Source organism: Gorilla gorilla, chromosome X, assembly GCF_029281585.2.
Source record: "Gorilla gorilla gorilla isolate KB3781 chromosome X, NHGRI_mGorGor1-v2.1_pri, whole genome shotgun sequence".
Taxonomy (NCBI): domain Eukaryota; kingdom Metazoa; phylum Chordata; class Mammalia; order Primates; family Hominidae; genus Gorilla; species Gorilla gorilla.
Genome location: NC_073247.2, coordinates 51,120,047 through 51,139,559, shown reverse-complemented (window position 1 = coordinate 51,139,559; position 19,513 = coordinate 51,120,047). Strand labels below are relative to the sequence as shown.

Here is a 19,513-nt window from a genome sequence, read left to right as displayed (position 1 = left end):
ATAACACTGATAAGGAAGGAATATGGGTTTTTTAATACTTTGTTTCACTTAAAGTCACAGTTTTCAAGAATCTATTGAAGGCCTTAAGTGAGGACTTACTGTACAAAAACAAAACTGATAAAGTCATGCCAGAAAGAAGGCAGAAGCCAGCTTAAAAGGACTCTCACTTGCTAAATATGGGACAGTTTTGAGTATTAAAATAACTAAGGACTGGAACAGATCATAACACATTAAATAAAGAATTCAAACCAACCCTATTCTTTAAAAAATTAAGAGGTAGGGAGGAGGAGAAGGGAAAGTTGTTTACAGAAGAAGGCCAACTAATTAATGCAGGATTGTTAGAATTAGAAAACCAACATTGTGCAATCACCATTGTAATAATTGATTCAGGCAAGAATCATCAATAGATGTAAAATCGTTAAGTGAAATGTTAGAGAATAATATAGTCACAGTCTCAAAGTACCACTAGTTATAATCATGAATTATAAAGGGGAAAGTTACCTCTATAATGGAGAGGTCTGGTGGACACCACTTAAACCAAATGATCAAATTTAATGTCACCAATAATGGGAAAAATTGACATCACGTGCCCTCCGATGTGATGCACTAAGGACACAGATCACACATTAAATATTCCTGCCCTCTGCTCCCAAAACAGATTCTATTCATTAGGAAATAATCAAACCAAATTCAGGAACATTATGCAAAACAGCTGACCTGGACTATTCAAAAATGTCGATGTCACAAAAGGTAAAAAAAAAAAAAAAGCTCAGGGATAACCTTTAAAAGACAGGAAAGAGGGCCGGGCGTGGTGGCTCACCCTGTAATCCCAGCACTTTGGGATGCCAAGGCGGGCAGATCACCTGAGGTCAGGAGTTTGAGACCAGCCTGGCTAACATGGTGAAATCCCATCTCTACTAAAAATACAAAAATTAGCTGGGCGTGGTGGCACACGCCTGTAATCCCAGCTACTTGGGAGGCTGAGGCAGGAGAACTACTTGAACCCAGGAGGCAGAGGTTGCAGTGAGCCGAGATGGTGCCACTGCACTCCAGCCTGGGTGACAGAGCAAGACTCTGTCTCAAAAAAAAAAAAATAAATAAGAAAGGAAAGAGATGTAACAACTAACTGTAATGTATGATTTCTAATTGGATCTGGATTTAAGAAAAACAATATAAAGGACACTATTGTTATTAGTTTTATTAGTTATTATTGTTCTTATTATTATAAGAAATAGGAATGTGGAATGCTTATAACAGTATAGTATCAATGTTTAATTTCCTGAGTGTGATAAATGTATTATAGTTATGTAGAGGAATGTCTTTCTCAGTATGTATGGGTAAAATGTCAAGATGTCTGAAACTTATGTTTAAGCCTCTCGGATCTTTCACAAAAAAGTATGCATTTACACAAAAACAGAAATACAGTTAAATAGAGAGAAAACAAATTTGACAAAATGTGAATAATTGGCAAATCTAGGTAAAGGGTATGTGGGTGTTCATTGTACTAGTTTTACACTTTTCTATAGGATTAAAAATTTTCAATATAAAGAAGTAGGATAAAGAAAATGACGTGAAAAATAAAAGTTTCTTAAAAGATGCTGAGCCAAAAACGTAAGAAGCAAAGTTGAAATGGGCAAAGTTAGAAGTAGAATATGGACAGGAAGTCCAAGTCTATGAATTCTCACGGCCTTATTCCTGCCAGTTGACCCTGCTGTCTCTGAACATTCTATCATATGCCACATATTCTTCAAACCAGGAGCTAAACACTCTTCCATAACGTTAGGGTCAGAAGCTCCTGATCTTAGGTCACAAGAAAAGATGCATGAGAAATTCATTGCTCTATAGTTTAAACTGTTTCATGTCTTCTTCCTTATAGACATGGTCTCCAGACATTTCTTGCTGAAGGGCTGACTGCATTTTATTTTCCTTGGCTGTAGGTCTGTCATAGGGATAACACAGTTCCCACAGTCTGAAAGGAGAGCTAGATGCCAGCCCCTCCAGGCATTTAAAAATGCATTTTTGAAAGTCAGAGACAAAATTTCCGATCTGGTTTGTAATGCTTCCTTCCTCTAATATTTATGTGAACCTTCCTCTTCCCGGGCATATTCTGCATGACTCCTCTCTCCTTCCTGGTGATTTTCCTCTATCCTGGTGACCCAGCCGAATGCCACTGGTGGTTCTTTATGTGTGTGACTCATGAGCATGTGTGTGTACCCCCTTCTCCTTCCTTTATTATTTATTCATCCATGGTAATTACTTATTTATGTAGGTCACTTTATTTTAAAATGATAGTTTTACAAATGCTGAAGCAGATGAGCATTTATACCCTAAAGGACAGGAGAGATGAACAAGAGACACAAAATACACCACAGAGAGCTGGATTAGGAAAGAAAAAGAAATGCAGGTCTGGAATCTCGTCTTTTATTTTTTGTTGTATATATTTAAGATGTACAACATGTTTTGATATACATATACATATAGTGAAATGATGACTACAGTCAAACAAATTTACATGTCCATTACCTTCCATAGTTAACTTTTTGGTGTGTGGTGTTAAAAGAAAAACCTTGGACAAATTAAGTTTAACAGAGTTTAATTGATCAAAGAACTATTCACAGTTCAGGAAGCCAGAATAGGTTCAGAGAGTCTCCGGTGCTCCGAATGTGTGGAAGAAGAAGATTTACAGGCAGCAAAAAGAAAGCGAGGTACAGAAACGGCCAGATTGGTTACACACACGATTTGAACAGTTTGCTGCCTGTGATTAGCCAAAACTCGGTGGTTGGCACCAGAGTAGGTTATAGTTTGTTTACACATCCAGTTAGGTTACAGGTCACTCTGTGAGGAGATGCCGTTAGGCTGAACTTAAAATATATCAGGTGGCAGCTTTAGGCTAAACTTAATTTAACAGCAATAATTTCTTCTCTATCATCATCTGCCTTTTCTGAGTTGTCTTAATCTGATGTTTTCATTGGCTCTTTATTAAATACCTTTGTGATGGTTTTGGACTCTACTACCTTCAAAGTGAAGTAAAGTTTGTTCACTGTGTTCAAGGAACCACAATGGCTATAGTCTTCAATTTAGCTAGCCTGGCCAAATTGAAGATTGGTGTGCGAGAGTTAGCATGGCTCAAGACTTAGCCAGGCTCATGAATGGTCAATCCATTTTAACCGAGCACCTACTATTTATCAGGCACTATGTTTGGAAGTGGAGGGAGAGATTGACTGAGACACAATGCCCTAACTCAGTGGTTCAAAATATTCCATGTAAGGTTCACACTAGCATCATCTGAAGAAGGGTATTGAAGATAGGATGATGCCACCACATGGATGTTAGTGAATGCTTTAGGAATTGTGTTCAGCTGCTAGCAATCGACACTAAATAAAGAGTGGCTTAAATAAATTGGGAGATTATTTTCTGTCTTTTGCAGGCAGAGGTAGGCAATCCACTAGTGGCATGTCAAGCCCATGAAGTCATCCAAGTCCCATGCTCCTTCTGTCTCGCTGCTTTGTCCTTCTTAGCACACATTTTCCACTCTAAAGTTTGCCTCATGGTTGCCAGATGACCACTGCAACTCCAGCCATCATGTCTGCATTTCAGGCTGAAGGAAAGAGGAAGAGAGAAAAGAGAAGAGGCAACAGGACGCTTGCCAGGTGAGTCAACCTCGTTTTAAAAGAGCTTTCCCAGAACCTCCACCCAAAACTTCTGCTTACATCCCATTAAGTAGCACTTAGTCATATGGCCATCCATAACTGTAAGAGAAGATCTCAACAAAATAAGAGCTTCACAAGTACTTAGTCATTTGCAAGTACAAGTTCAGGTACTTATTATATTAGCTTACCTGTCCTCTCATTTGGTCTCTGGTACTTTTTTTTTTCTTTTTTTTTTTTGAGACGGAGTCTCTGGGCACTCTGTCGCCCAGGCTGGAGTGCAGTGGCGCAATCTTGGCTCACTGCAAGCTCCGCCTCCCAGGTTCGCGCCATTCTCCTGCCTCAGCCTCCCGAGTAGCTGGGACTTCAGGCGCCTGCTACCGTGTGCAGCTAATTTATTTTTTATTTTTTTAGTAGAGAAGGGGTTTCACCGTGTTGGCCAGGATGGTCTCGATTTCCTGACCTTGTGATCGGCCCGCCTCGGCCTCCCAAAGTGCTGGGATTACAGGCGTGAGCCACCACGCCCGGCTGGTCCCTGGTGCTTTTAAAGTTAACTTTACTGGTTTCTTTTTATCACCCAATTGTCTAAAACAATCATCATCTTACACTTAAAATGCGTAATTGTTAAAATTCAGACCAAAGAAGAGGGATAGTTCAGCAGACACATCGAATAAGAGGGGGTGAATGAATGCTAGGGCAAGGAGAAGAAAATCTCATAGACTTCTGCTGCCCCCACTCAATGGTACAAAAGACTCTTAGGTTTGTTTTTTGTTTTTTTTTTTTTAATTTTGATATAAATTAACAGATTGCTTTGCATAAATGTTATGTCAATGTATACTGCTACCAGCACTGTATGAGTAATAGGCTTGGGTCATTTTAAAGAACTTTATGTTCAAAGCTCATTCAACACTTCATAAACTCACTACATTGTTTTGTTTTTGTTTTTGTTTTTTTTTTGAGACGGAGTCTCACTCTGTCACCCAGGCTAGAGTGCAGTGGCACAATCTCGGCTCATGGCAACCTTTGCCTCCAAGGTTCAAGTGATTCTCCCACCTCAGCCTCCCAAGTAGCTGGGATTACAGGCTCCCACCACCATGCCCGGCTAATTTTTATATTTTTAATAGAGACAGGATTTTACCATGTTGGCCAGGCTGGTCTCAAACTCCTGACCTCAGGTGATCTGCCCGCCTTGGCCTCCCAAAGTACTGGGATTACAGGCGTGAGCCGCTGCGCTTGGCCCACTACATTGCTTTCTGAGCACCTCTTACTAATATTATTGCTCTACAATTGTCCAAAACTATTTACCTCTTGCTCAGTTACCCTAATTTTTGCTTGTTGCTGTGCTCTGTCATTGCTTGATTTCATAAACATTCTTCCTTCTTTTTAAAAAGTTTTGATTGATTGAGCCCAGGAGGTCAAGGCTGCAGTGAGCCATGATTGTGCCACTGCACTCCAGCCTCAGTGGCAGAGCAAGACCCTTTCCTCTCCCCTCCTCCCCCCCAGATATTTATAATGGCTTTACTGAAATATAATTAACATGCCATACAATTTCACCCATTTAAAGTGTACAATTTGATGGCTTTTAGTATATTAAAAGTTTCACAACCATCACCACAATTTTAGAACATTTTTATCACAGCAGAAAGAAACTGTACTAATTAGCAGTCACTCCTCATTTACCCTCCAAAACCACAAGCCGTAGGCGATCACTAATCTACTTTCTGTCTCTATAGATTTGCCTATTCAGGACATTTTATATAAATGGAATCAATACAGTATGTGATCTTCTGCAACTGGTTTCTTTCACTTAGCATAATCTTTTCAAGTTTCATCCATGTTGTAGCATGTATGAGTACTTCATTCCTTCTTTAATGCCTAATAACATTCCATTGTATGATATATTAATATTAATACCACATTGGCAATTCAATGCAGAAAGAATAGACTATTCAACAAATGGTATTAAAATAATTGTATATCCATATACAAAAAAAGTCAACTTGGGCCTAAACCTCATCTCTTTTCCAAAAATTAACTTGAAATTTTTTTTCTTTTTTTTTTTTCTTTTATTATTATTATACTTTAAGTTTTAGGGTACATGTGCACAATATGCAGGTTAGTTACATATGTATACATGTGCCATGCTGGTGTGCTGCACCCATCAACTCATCATTTAGCATTAGGTATATCTCCTAAAGCTATCCCTCCCCCCTCCCCCCACCCCACAACAGTCCCCAGAGTGTGATGTTCCCCTTCCTGTGTCCATGTGTTCTCATTGTTCAATTCCTACCTATGAGTGAGAATATGTGGTGTTTGGTTTTTTGTTCTTGTGATAGTTTACTGAGAATGATGATTTCCAATTTCATCCATGTCCCTACAAAGGACATGAACTCATCATTTTTTATGGCTGCATAGTATTCCATGGTGTATATGTGCCACATTTTCTTAATCCAGTCTATCATTGTTGGACATTTGGGTTGGTTCCAAGTCTGCTATTGTGAATAGTGCTGCAATAAACATATGTGTGCATGTGTCTTTATAGCAGCATGATTTATAGTCCTTTGGGTATATACCCAGTAATGGGATGGCTGGATCAAATGGTATTTCTAGTACTAGATCCCTGAGGAATCGCCACACTGACTTCCATAAGGGTTGAACTAGTTTACAGTCCCACCAACAGTGTATTAACTTGAAATTGATTCCATATCTAAATGTAAAACATAAGACTGCAAACCTTTTAGAAAGAAGCACGGGAGAAAATCATCATCATCAGTGGTTAGGCAAAGATTTCTTAGACACAACACCAAAAGTATGATCCATTTTTAAAAAAAGAACTTGTATGTCCAGTCCAGGGTATACGAAGAACCCTCAAAACCAAACAGTAAGAAAACAAACAGCCCAATTTTTAAAATGGGCAAAAACTAAAAATACAACCCAGCAATCACACTCCTGGTATTTATCCCAGAGAAATAAAAATTTGTGTCCATACAAACCTGTACACAGATGGTCATAGCAATATTGTTTGCAATGTCCAAAACCTTGAAACAATCAAAATGTTCCTCTATAGTTGACTAAACATACTGTGGTACATCCATACCACAGATAACTCAGCAGTTAAAAAGCAATTAACTATTAATACATGCAACAATTTGGATGGTTCTCAAGGGTATTCTGCTGTATACTAAGTCAAAAAAAGCCAACCTCAAAATGTCACATACTATATGATTCCGTTTATGTAATATTCTCAAAGTAACAAAAGAATAGAAATGGAGGCCAGGCACGGTGGCTCACGCTTGTAATCCCAGCACTTTGGGAGGCCGAGGTCGGCAGATTACTTGAGGCCAGGAGTTCGTGACCAGCCTGGCCAACATGGTGAAACCCTGTCTCTTTTAAAAATAAAAACAATTGCTGGGCACCACCATGCTTATGCCTGTAATCCCAGCACTTTGGGAGGCCGAGGTGGGCAGATCACAAGGTCAGGAGTTTGAGACCAGCCTGACCAACATGGTGAAACTCCGTCTCTACTAAAAAAAAAAAAAAAAAAAATAGCCAGGCGTGGTGGTGCGTGCCTGTAATCCCAGCTAAACAGAAGGCTGAGTCAGGAAAACTGCTTCAACCCAGGAGGTGGAGGTTGCAGTGAGCGGAGATTGCGCCACTGCACTCCAGCCTGGGTGACAGAGTGAGACTCCATCTCAAAAAAAAAAAAAAAAAAAAATTAGCCTGGTGTGGTGGTGCACACCTGTAATCCCAGCTACTCAGGAGGCTGAGGCAGGAGAACTGCTACAACCCAGGAGGCAGAGGTTGCAGTGAGCAGAGATCGCGCCACTGCACTCCAGCCTGGGCGACAGAGTGAGACTACGTCTCAAAAAAAAAAAAAAAAAAAAATTTAGCTGGGCGTGGTGGCACATGCCTGTAATCCTAGCTACTCGGGAGGCTGAGGCAGGAGAATCACTTGAACCCGGGAGGTGGAGCTTGCGGTGAGCCAAGATCATGCCGTTGCACTCCAGCCTGGGCAACAAGAGTAGTCCCAGCTACTTGGGAGGCTGAGGGACAAGAATCGCTTGAACCCCGGAGGCGGAGGTTGTAGTGAGCCGAGGTCATGCCACTGCACTCCAGCCTGGGCGACAGAGTGAGACTCCGTCTCAAAAAAACAACAACTCAAAAGGCTACCTACTGTATGATTCTATTTATAAATGGAATATATATGCTATGTTTGAAAAGACAAAACTACAGTGACAGAAAACAGGTCAGTGATTTCCAAGGATTAGTAGCTGGGGGAAGGTGTGATTCTAAAGCAGGAGACAGCAAACTTTTTCTGTAGAGGGCCAGATAGTAAATAGTTTAGGCTTTGCGGGCCACATACGGGCTCTGTCATATATTCCTTACTTTTGTCTCTTGTTTTTGTTCTTTTTACAACACTTTAGAAATGTTAAAATGGCTCTCCCTCTCCCTCTCCCTCTCCCTCTCCCCACGGTCTCCCTCTCATGCCGAGCCGAAGCTGGACTGTACTGCTGCCATCTCGGCTCACTGCAACCTCCCTGCCTGATTCTCCTGCCTCAGCCTGCCCAGTCAGGCGCGCGCTGCCACGCCTGACTGGTTTTCGTATTTTTTTGGTGGAGACGGGGTTTCGCTGTGTTGGCCGGGCTGGTCTCCAGCTCCTAACCGCGAGTGATCCGCCAGCCTTGGCCTCCCGAGGTGCCGGGATTGCAGACGGAGTCTCGTTAACTCAGTGCTCAATGGTGCCCAGGCTGGAGTGCAGTGGCGTGATCTCGGCTCGCTACAACCTCCACCTCCCAGCCGCCTGCCTTGGCCTCCCAAAGTGCCGAGAGTGCAGCCTCTGCCCGGCCGCCACCCCATCTGGGAAGTGAGGAGCGTCTCTGCCTGGCCGCCCATCGTCTGGGACGTGAGGAGCCCCTCTGCCTGGCTGCCCAGTCTGGAAAGTGAGGAGCATCTCTGCCCGGCAGCCATCCCATCTAGGAAGTGAGGAGCGCCTCTTCCCGACCGCCATCCCATCTAGGAAATGAGGAGCGTCTCTGCCCGGCCGCCCATCGTCTGAGATGTGGGGAGCGCCTCTGCCCGGCCGTGACCCCGTCTGGGAGGTGAGGAGCGTCTCTGCCCGGCCGCCCCGTCTGAGAAGTGAGAAGACCCTCCGCCTGGCAACCGCCCCGTCTGAGAAGTGAGGAGCCCCTCCGCTGGGCAGCCGCCCCGTCTGAGAAGTGAGGAGCCCCTCCGCCCGGCTGCCGCCCCGTCTGAGAAATGAGGAGCCCCTCCGCCCGCAGCCACCCCGTCTGGGAAGTGAGGAGCGTCTCCACCTGGCACCCACCCCATCCGGGAGGGAGGTGGGGGTCAGCCCCCGCCCGGCCAGCGGCCCCCGTCCGGGAGGTGAGGGGCGCCTCTGCCCGGCCGCCCCTACTGGGAAGTGAGGAGCCCCTCTGCCCGGCCACCACCCCGTCTGGGAGGTGTACCCAAGAGCTCATTGAGAACGGGCCGTGATGACAATGGCAGTTTTGTGGAATAGAAAAGGGGGCAAGGTGGGGAAAAGATTGAGAAATCGGATGGTTGCTGTGTCTGTGTAGAAAGAAGTAGACATGGGAGACTTTTCATTTTGTTCTGTACTAAGAAAAATTCTTCAGCCTTGGGATCCTGATGATCTGTGACCTTACCCCCAACCCTGTGCTCTCTGAAACATGTGCTGTGTCCACTCAGGGTTAAATGGATTAAGGGCGGTGCAAGATGTGCTTTGTTAAACAGATGCTTGAAGGCAGCATGCTCGTTAAGAGTCATCACCACTCCCTAATCTCAAGTACCCAGGGACACAAACACTGCGGAAGGCCGCAGGGTCCTCCGCCTAGGAAAACCAGAGACCGTTGTTCACTTGCTTATCTGCTGACCTTCCCTCCACTATTGTCCTGTGACCCTGCCAAATCCCCCTCTGCGAGAAACACCCAAGAATGATCAATAAAAATAAATAAATAAATAAATAAAAACAAAAAAACCCAAAACAAAACTTATATATATCCAGAAATGTAAAAAAAAAAAAAAAAAAAAAAAATGTTAAAATGATTCTTAGCTTCTGGGCCTTAAGAAAACAGGCTATGGACCAGATTTGACTCAGGTGTAGTTTGCCAACTCCTGTGACAATGATAGAGTTTAAGGGAGTTGGCAGGGTGGGGAATGAGTGATGTAATTGTTCTGTATCTGACTGTGGCATGGTTACAGGAATGTATAAATGTGTTAAAATTCACAGAAGTGTATGCACACAAAAACGTCAATAATATTGTATGTTAATTAGAAAGAAAAACTCAGTAACCTATCAGATCAGTTCATCTCTGTCACAAGAGATATCAAAATTGCCTTTTCCCTAAGATTCAAGGATCAAGAAATCTTTTAAAAGATATGGCTTCTAACCAGATGTGGTGGTGCGTGCCTATAGTCCCAGCTACTCTGGAGGCTGAGGTGGGAGGATCACTTGAGGCCAGGACTTTGAGGCTGCAGTGGGGCATGATGAGACCTGTGAATAGAATACCCACTACATTCCAGCCTGAGCAACATAGTGAGACCCCATTTCTAAAAAAATAAGTTCATAAAATAAATGGAAAATATGGCTTCTATCCATTCTATTTATAAAGTTGTTTATTGCAGTAATTCCCTTGTTTAAAATGGCAGGCTTGTGTGAATGCGATGATGAACTCAGCTGTAACTTATTCGGTTACGATGACGACAACCGTTTCTTTGAGGACAGGAAAAGCAAGTGTTATTCTCTATAACAAAGAGATAAGTGTATTTATCACTTACAATAATGTCCAGTTTATTTGCTGAGCAATGATCACTTAAGCTCAAAGCAATATGTGAGTTTCAGCCTTGAAATAGCAATTTAATCTGTATTATTTTCAAATAAGGTACCTTTTAAGCATTAGAAATTATAGCTTGTGTTATAGAGAATATGCCCTTTCTTAAGTTTTGCAGACTACAGGAGAGACTCTGACATTTATTTTATGCTCCGGATAAGAGTGTCACTGTGTCACAGCAGCTTTACTTTCCCTCAGGCCTTGGTAACTGTCAGAGAGAATACTCAGCATATTGTATAAAAACATCGAGAGAACTGACTTTTGTTGTCTGGCCGAGTGAATATGTAATGCTTCCCTAAAAATATCCTTTAAGATATTCAAAATATTTCATCTTTTGTAGTGATTCTCAGTGATAAGTGTGCGTATTTCAGGAATAGGGATGCTTTAGGAGATTTACATGGCCTAACCCCAGAATCACTGACCTGGTGAGCTCTGTGAAAAACAGTGTAGAACCCTCCATCTAGGCAGCCTTTCAAACTGCTATATTTATCAAGCATATACTTCAGGTAAACACGTGACAGATGATGAAACTCTTTCCCTACATTTCACTCTGGATACAAAGGGATTTCAAAAATAAGCATAAAACATGAAGGATAAAAAGACAATGTATTTCTGTGTCCCCATGGAATGGTGGCTTGCCAATGGCTAGCTTGGCATTTCTCTCTGTATTTCTTTAGGCACCATCTCTTTTCATCATCCCCAAGTGCTGCTCCACACTCCAAACTAAGTGGTTGTACTTATATGACAGACTGTTTTTTCTCTTTATGCCCATAAAATATGTTTGTGCAGCAAAAATTTATTGAGCACCTGCTATGTGCTGGGTAACAGCCTGTGCATGGGATAGATAAGCAAATGAAACAAATAGAAGTCCCTGCCTTCATAGAGCTTGCATTCCAGTGGGGGCAGATAGACAATGAACAACGAATATGATAAATAAGTAAATTATATAGTATGTTAGATACATTTGGATTGCCTAATGTATTAGGCTGTTTTTGTGTCACTATAAAGACATACCTGATGCTGGATAATTTATAAAGAAAAGAGGTTTAATTGGCTCATGGTTCTGCAGACTGTTCAAGGAACATGGTGCCAAGATCTGCTCTGGGTGAGGGCCTCAGGGAGCTTACAATTGTGGCAGAAGGTGAAGGGGGAGTCAGCATCATACGACAAGAGCAGGAGTGGTGGTGGGGAGGTGTCACACACTTTTAGATGACCAGATCTCACATGAACTGAGTGAGAACTCACTTACCACCAAGGGGATAGAGCTAAACCGTAAATAAGGGATCCACCCCCATGATCCAATCATCTCCTACCAGGCCCCACCTCCAACACTGGAAATTACATTTCAACATGAGATTTGGAAGGGACAAACATCCAAACCATGTCACCTAAGGTACTGGTTAGCTGTCTTTGCTAAATTGCTGATAAGTTATAAGTTATTACACATCCCATCTCTCTTTTGCATCATCAGTTTTACCCTCTCTACTGGACTGTTCCATCAGTGTACCCACAAAGAAGCTATTATATCTCTAACCTTAAAAGGACGCCCATATGGTTTGGCTGTGCCCCACCCAAATTTCATCTTCAGTTGTAGTTCCCATAATCCCCACGTGTCTTGGGAAGGACCCGGTGGGAGGTAATTGAATCATGGGGATGGTTACCCTCATGCTGTTTTTGTGATAGTGAGTGAGTTCTCACGAGTTCTGATGGTTCTATAAGGGGCTTTTCCCCCTTTTGCTCGGCACTTCTCCTTCCTGCCACCATGTGAAGAAGGATGTTTTTGCTTCCCCTTCTGACATGATTGTAAGTTTTCTGAGGCCTCCCCAGCCATGCTGAACTGTGAGTCAATTAAATCTCTTTCCTTTATAAATTACCCAGTTTCAGGTATGTCTTTATTAGCAGCATGAGAACAGACTAATACAAACGCCCTCTCTTGATTCATTCTGTTCTCATCACAGCAGTAAGGGTGATCCTGTTAAAATCATAAGTCAGATGATGATACTCCTCCAAACCTTCCCATGTCTCTCCAGCCCACTCACAGTCAAGTTCTAAGACCTTGCAATGGGCTGGGCATGAGCTGCCCTCAAGTACCTGTCTGACCTCATCACTCCAGCCAACTGGCCTGCTTGTAATTCATCCAACACACTGGACAAGCCCCTGTCTCAAGATTTTGGCATTTACTCTTCCCGGAATGCTCTTTCTCCAGAATATCCTCACGTCCTTCAGCTACTACCTAATGTCACCTTTGTATTAATAGCCATACCACCACCACTGCCACTCCTGCCCAAACATCCTATTTCCCTTCCTGGCTTTATTGTTTTCTCTTTAGTACTTAACATTATTGACATAGCTCTTTTTATATCTATATCTGTATTCTATAACTTTACTTATTGATCCTGTTTCAATTGGCTTTTCCTACAAGAATATAATCTTATGCAGGCAGGAATTTTTACATATTTTATTTAGTCTCAGTATTTAGAATCATCCCTGGCATATAGTAGATGCTAAGTAAGTATTTTAAATGAATCATGTTGCCTACTCTAATTGTGTTTGAACAGGGAGCTGTTGGCTGAATATTATGCTTTAAGGACTATACTGGTCACTGGGCAAATTTTGTTTTTGTTTTTCTTTTTATTTATTTATTTATTTATTTTAAGTTCCGGGGTACATGTACAGGATGTGCAGGTTTGTTACATAGGTAAATGTGTGCCATGGTGGTTTGCTGCACCTATCAACCCATCACCTAGGTATTAAGCTCAGCATGCATTAGCTATTTTTCCTAATGCTCTCCCTCCCCACAACCCACCCCTGACAGGCCCCCAGAGTATTGTTCCCCTCCCAGTGTCCATGTGTTCTCATTGTTCAGTTCCCAGTTATAAGTGAGAACATGTAGTGTTTTGTTTTTGTTTTTGTTTTTTTTAAAATAGTCTCCCAGGCTGGAGTGTAGTGGCGCAATTTCGGCTCGTGGCAAACTCCACCTCCCACATTCAAGCGATTCTCCTGCCTCAGCCTCCCAAGTAGCTGAGACTACAGGCGTATGCCATCACGCCCGGCTAATTTTTATATTTTTAGTAGAGACGGGGTTTCACCATGTTGGCCAGACTGGTCTCCAACTCCTGACCTTAAGGTGATCCACCCGCCTCAGCCTCCCAAAGTGCTGGTATTACAGGCATGGGACACTGTGCCTGGCCAGCAAATATTTTTGACAAGTTATTTCTTCCACCTCCTTCAATCCCAGCCTTTGAACAGTATCAATGGGTATAACTCTAAACAATAAAATATAACATTGTCAGATCCTCATTCAATGTGTTTATAGGAGTTGTGAATGTGGGCTCCTCCTTCTTCAGACTGGAGAATTTGATAATGTTGGGTTTTGTATGTTTTGTTCTTAGGTATGTATTATTCTTTCTCCTGTCAGTAATTCCTTTGTGATCTGTTTCCTTTCTTGTTTCATTCTTCTCATTCCCCGGTTCTCCACCCTAGAAATTTGAGAGACAGGCTGATATCCAGAAAAACAAATCTTTCACTGTAATCTCCTTTTCAGTGTTATCTCAATTTTGAATAGATTTAAGTAAAATAAGCTAAGTATTTCTTAGATACAGATATTAGTAGGCATACAATTTTATTCATCAAACTCTGCTTACTATAAATCTCTCTCTGTTGACAACATGTACAAATTAAGTTGGAAGGATAAAGAAAGAAGCAGGGGAGGCTTCTGGAACTAGCATCTGTGTTCCTCAAATATCAGAATTGCTTGATGGTGTTAATGAGGCACTTGCCTATTAATTTTAAGTCTGATTTTCAATTTATTTGGACATCATCACTCTGCAATGTATTTTTAATTTTCCTTATCAAAACTTTTAATTAGTCTTCCCCAAATTTTAAAGCAAAACCAGCTATTATGGCATTTAATTGGAATATTACAGATAGTCAGAAAGATATTTGAAACTAAGTTGATTCAAAAATTAAGATTTAGCTGGGAACAGTAGCTCATACCTGTAACCCCTCCCTGCTACTTAGGAGGCTGAGGTAGGAGGATCACTTGAGGCCAGGAGTTCAAGACCAGCCTGGGCAACATAGTGAGACCCCATCTCTAATTTTTTCTTTTTTTTTATTAGCTAAGTGTGGTGCGATGTGCCTGTAGTCCCAGCTACTCAGGAGACTGGGGTGGGAGGATTGATTGAGCCCAGGAGTTCCAGGCTGCAGTGAGCTATGGTTGTGCCACTATGCCCCAGGCTGGGAAACATAGTGAGACCCTGTCCCTAAATAGATACATACATAAATAAAAATTAAGATTTGCTTTCTAATGCATTTACATTAAAATATTTGATAAGTATGTGAGTTTGCTTCTGTGGGTCCTAAATAAAATATAATGACTTGAGAAGTATATCTACTGCTTTTTATCATGGAAGCTCAGTAATCAACACAAATGCTTTCTGGTAATCCTTATTGTTTTAGTTACTGTAATTTTTAAAAAGTTATTCTCAGCTAATGAATTGAAGTTACACTTCCACATTTGGACACCATTAAATTACTAAGAGTACTAGGACTTTTAAAAGGTTTAAAATGCATGATTTTAAACATTTGGGGATTTTAAGACAAAAGTATAAAGTTATTTGTGGAGAAATTTAAGATGTTACATGATGGCTGAAATAAAAGTCTTGGGATAAGAATAGTGTGTGTGGAGGAGGGCTTGAAATATCCAAAAGACCAACATTTTACTTTTTAAAATGGAAATTTCCTGATTTAGTGACTGAGGATTCTAATCACATGGCATGCCAGATTTTAAAATATTTATTTTTAAAATCAATGACCAGGCATAGTGGCTCACGCCTGTAATCCCAGCACTTTGGGAGGCCGAGGCAGGTGACTCACTTGAGGTCAGGAGTTTGAGACCAGCCTGGCCAACATAGTGAAACCCGTCTGTACTAAAAATACAAAAATTAGCCAGGCATGGTGGCACATGCCTGTAGTCCCAGCTACCCCGGAGGCTGAGGCAGGAGAATCGCTTGAACCTGGGAGGCAGAGGTTGCAGTGAGCCAAGATCATACCACTGAACTCCAGTCTGGGCTACAGAGCAAGACTCCCTCTCAAAATAAAATAAAATAAAAAGTATCCACTGAGACCCTCTAGATGACTTTTACTGGTTTCAAATTTGTTGGACTTCATTAATTTTGTTGAGTAACACTTGTACTTAGGTCATGAACATTCACTTATTTTATTTGTCTACTGATGGCAGTTGTGAGTAAAATCCACTCTCAAGGTCTCCCTCCTTGAACAGAGAATCTACTATAATAACAGGTCTCATTATCTCACCATGATAAAAACGTCAAGCATTTTCTTTGAAGGACTCAAATTACATCTGTTGCAACACCAGTGCATCAGCTCATTAATCTCCTTTCTTCCCCACCCATAACTACCTGCATGCAATATGATTCCAGGTTCCCTAATGTAATGCAATTTTTATTAAATTTAGAAAACACAAATTAGTAAGTTAAAGTAGTAGTTGAAGTAATGGAGGTGAAGTGTCACCTTTTTTGTTGTTGTTGTTGTTTGTTTACTCCTTTCCATTCCCAATTATTTCTGCCACCTGGTGCAAAGATGTGATCTAACAAAGGTGATTCCCCCTCCCCCGACACACACCTATCATAGTCCCAGGGGTTGCCATACCTCACTTTTGTTCTTTGGTTTCCCATTTTCATGTTCAACTTATCCAGCTGTTAGCTTTCTTTTAAAGTAACAGTTATTTGTACAACGAAGCTAGACAATAAATTGTTTTCCTCAAAACACAAAATATGGGCCTGTTCCCTGTGCTGTGAGACTATCACTTCACCAGAGGGGTCAATTTGTGTGTACTTCGGGTGACAAGATTTGCGGTCACCCAGCCAAAAACTTCTTTGTCTCTTTGGATGACTTAAAAACTCTACTCCAAGATGTCTTTTGTGGGGATGCCCCAAAGTTTTATTTGTTTTACTGTAGGGTTGCCTGCCCAGCACCCCCAGTTTCTTTCTGAGAGTGGAAATGGCCAATTTGGGCCTGCAGTTGCTGAACTTTTCCGTGGCTCTGCTAGCCTGGGTGGGCCTTGTGGCCTGCACCGCCATCCCGCAGTGGCAGATGAGCTCATGTGTGGGCAACAGCATCATCACAGCCCAGGCCATGTACAAGGGACTGTGGATGGACTACATCATGCAGAGCATGGGCTTGATGAGCTGTGAAATGTATGACTTGGTGCTCACCCTGCCAGCAGCCATGCAGGACCTTTGAGCCCTAATGGTGGCATACCTGGTGCTGGGCTTCCTGACCATATGTGTGTGGCCACGATGGGCATGAAGTGCATGTGTTGTGGGGGAAATGACAAAGTGAAGAAGGCCTGTATAGCTGATATGGTTTGGCTCTGTGTCCCCACCCGAATCTCATCTCGAATTGTAATCCTCACATGTCGAGGGAGGGAAATGACTGGATTATGGGGGCAGTTTCCCCCACACTCTTCTCATGATAGTGAGTGAATTCTCACAAGATCTGATGGTTTTTTGTTTGTTTGTTTTTTGAGATGGAGTTTCGCTCTTGTTGCCCAGGCTGGAGTGCAATGGCATGGTCTCAGCTCACTGCAACCTCCACCTCCCAGGTTCAAGCGATTCTCCTGCCTCTGCCTCCCAAGTAGCTGGGATTACAGGCATCCCCCATCACACTCAGCTAATTTTTGTATTTTTAGTAGACACGGGGTTTTACCATGTTGGCCAGGCTGGTCTGGAACTCCTGAACTCAGGTGATCCACCCACCTCAGCCTCCCAAAGTACTGGGATTACAGGCATAAGCCACTGTGCCTGGCCCTGATGGTTTTATAAATGGTAGTTTTTCCTGCTCTCTCACATGCTTCCTCTCTCCTGCCACCATGTGAAGAAGGTCTTTGCTTCCCCTTCCACCATGATTGTAAGTTTCCTGAGGCCTCCACAGTCATGCTAAACTGTGAGTCAATTAAACCTCTCTCCTTTATAAATTACCCAGTCTTGGGTATTTCTTTATAGCAATATAGGCATGATTAGAGGTGTCATTTTCATCATGGCAGGTCTTGCTGACTTGGTAGCTTTCTTCTGGTATGGCCATCAGATTGTCACGGACTTTTACAACCCCTTGATCCCCTTGAATATTAGGTATGAGTCTGGTCCTGCTATCTTTATTGGCTGGGCAGAGTTTTCTCTGACCCCCCTAGGAGGTGTACTATTCTCTTGCTCTTGTTCTGGGAATAAGAGCAAAACTGGGTACTGTGTACCTCACTCTTACTCTAAGTCCAACTCTGCCAAGGAGTACATGTGAGCTGGGACACCTTTGCCCCAGCCTGACAGGCTACGGGTGTATCTAAATGCCTGAAAAGACCTGGGGCAGAGCTTAGCCTGTGGGCAGGGTGCAGGATAAAAGCCTCCTGGTCACTCCATCCCTGCACACCATGTACTGTTCTCTGGGGGGTGGGGTGGGAGACACAAAAAGAGAGGAGAGTGCACATTTTGTATAGTAATAAAAAATAAGTTTTGGAGAGTAAAAAGATATATATGAGCAAGTAGGGATGGACCAGCGATAGCTACAATACCTATGGTATTGGCATCTGTACAGAAACATGCTTAGGGAAGCAACAGGGCATCTCACTGACCTGGGAACAACAAAATAACCAAAAGGTACTCACTGAAAGTTCAGAGAGCCAAAGTGAGAACAGGAACTAAAACTGTAGGGGTAAACCTCCATAGCAATGGTCTGCAATAAGATATAAGAGATCTAAAATAGTCTGGGTCATATAAGCTCTTAGAACTAACCAGCCAAAGCATCCTTTGAGGATAAAGATCCACACTGAGGAGACTTGCTGATCAATCTAAAGTGACAATAGAGACAAAAGAAAGAACAGGGCCAGAAAAAGTAGGGGAGGGGAACAGAGTCTGGAGATCTCAGAAATTAAGCCACCATATTTTTTGACATTTCACAAAAACAACAGGAGAGCTCTAGTCATAAAGTTATAAAATCTATATTTCCCTTGTAAAAGTTCAGGAAAATGAAATTCACGTGGAAATGAACATAATAGAATAAAGGGCAAAAGCCATGTGATCATCTCAATAGACACAGAACAATACAAATTCATAATACAAATTCTCAACAAACTTAGAAGGGAACTTCTTCAACCTTCAACCTGATAAAGAGTATCCACAAAAACCACCAGTGTTTTGTTTTGTTTTTACAATATATTTTTTTTTGTATTTAGCATCTCTCTCGACTTCGTAGAGAGAAGAGGCAGAAGAACTAGAATTGAAGCTTGGAGAACAAACTTGGGATTCCAAAACGGGCTAGAGGCAGTATATGTTAGGATCTTGGCAGCAGCCAAAATGGACTATTTTTTGGCCAGGGAAGTCATTTGTAGGGACCTTAAGGTTGGGGTACAGAATGAGTTGGAACGAGGGTGTCCAAAGATTCATATACACCAGGCCGACAGGATGAACAGCATTGGGGAATCTGAGTACCGTGTCTGTATTTCTCAGGCCAGCACTAGTCCTGACTTCACCCTCTGGTATTGATGGTTGTTGAGTTTCTTGTTTTTGCTGAATATGCTCGCATTTTGCTTTCTTAAGTTTTGCTCTGTGGTTCTCGAACCAGACCTCCAGTACTGTTGGATGTATGTCAATTTTCGAAGCCCACTGAAGGCTGGGGTTTGGGTATAGGTTCTCATTAAAAAAGATGTTCAAATCTTCCAGTAGCTTCTCAGTGAACATGGTTCATTTCCTGTGTGAATGCATCTGGTGCTTGCCTTTGGGAAGATCCTCTGAGTCTGACATCTTCTAATCCAGATGTGCTCCTGTATTCAGGTCCAGTGATAAGAACTAGCAGAGACTGAATCCGGACTTAAATAGCTTACTCCACAGCCACACCTGATTCCCACCCCCTTCCAACTGTTTCTGCCCTTTCTGCCTCCAATCTGATCCCTGGATCCTCCAGAGCCCCCTGGATTTCTCCTAATTCTGTCTCACATCATACCTAATC

General features: G+C 42.3%; 1 protein-coding gene and 1 pseudogene across 1 annotated transcript; one reads left to right on the top strand and one right to left on the bottom strand.

The window, feature by feature from the left end:
- Positions 1–16,516: 16,516 nt before the first annotated feature.
- On the top strand, positions 16,517–17,809 carry LOC101126785 (claudin-7-like; annotated as a pseudogene).
- Positions 17,810–18,822: 1,013 nt separating this feature from the next.
- LOC101131602 (divergent paired-related homeobox-like) lies at positions 18,823–19,308 on the bottom strand. The gene has a single exon (XM_019019138.3). It carries the CDS (start codon positions 19,243–19,245, stop codon positions 18,823–18,825), a length of 423 nt encoding a protein of 140 aa, XP_018874683.1. The 5' UTR covers positions 19,246–19,308.
- Between the last annotated feature and the right edge of the window lie 205 nt (positions 19,309–19,513).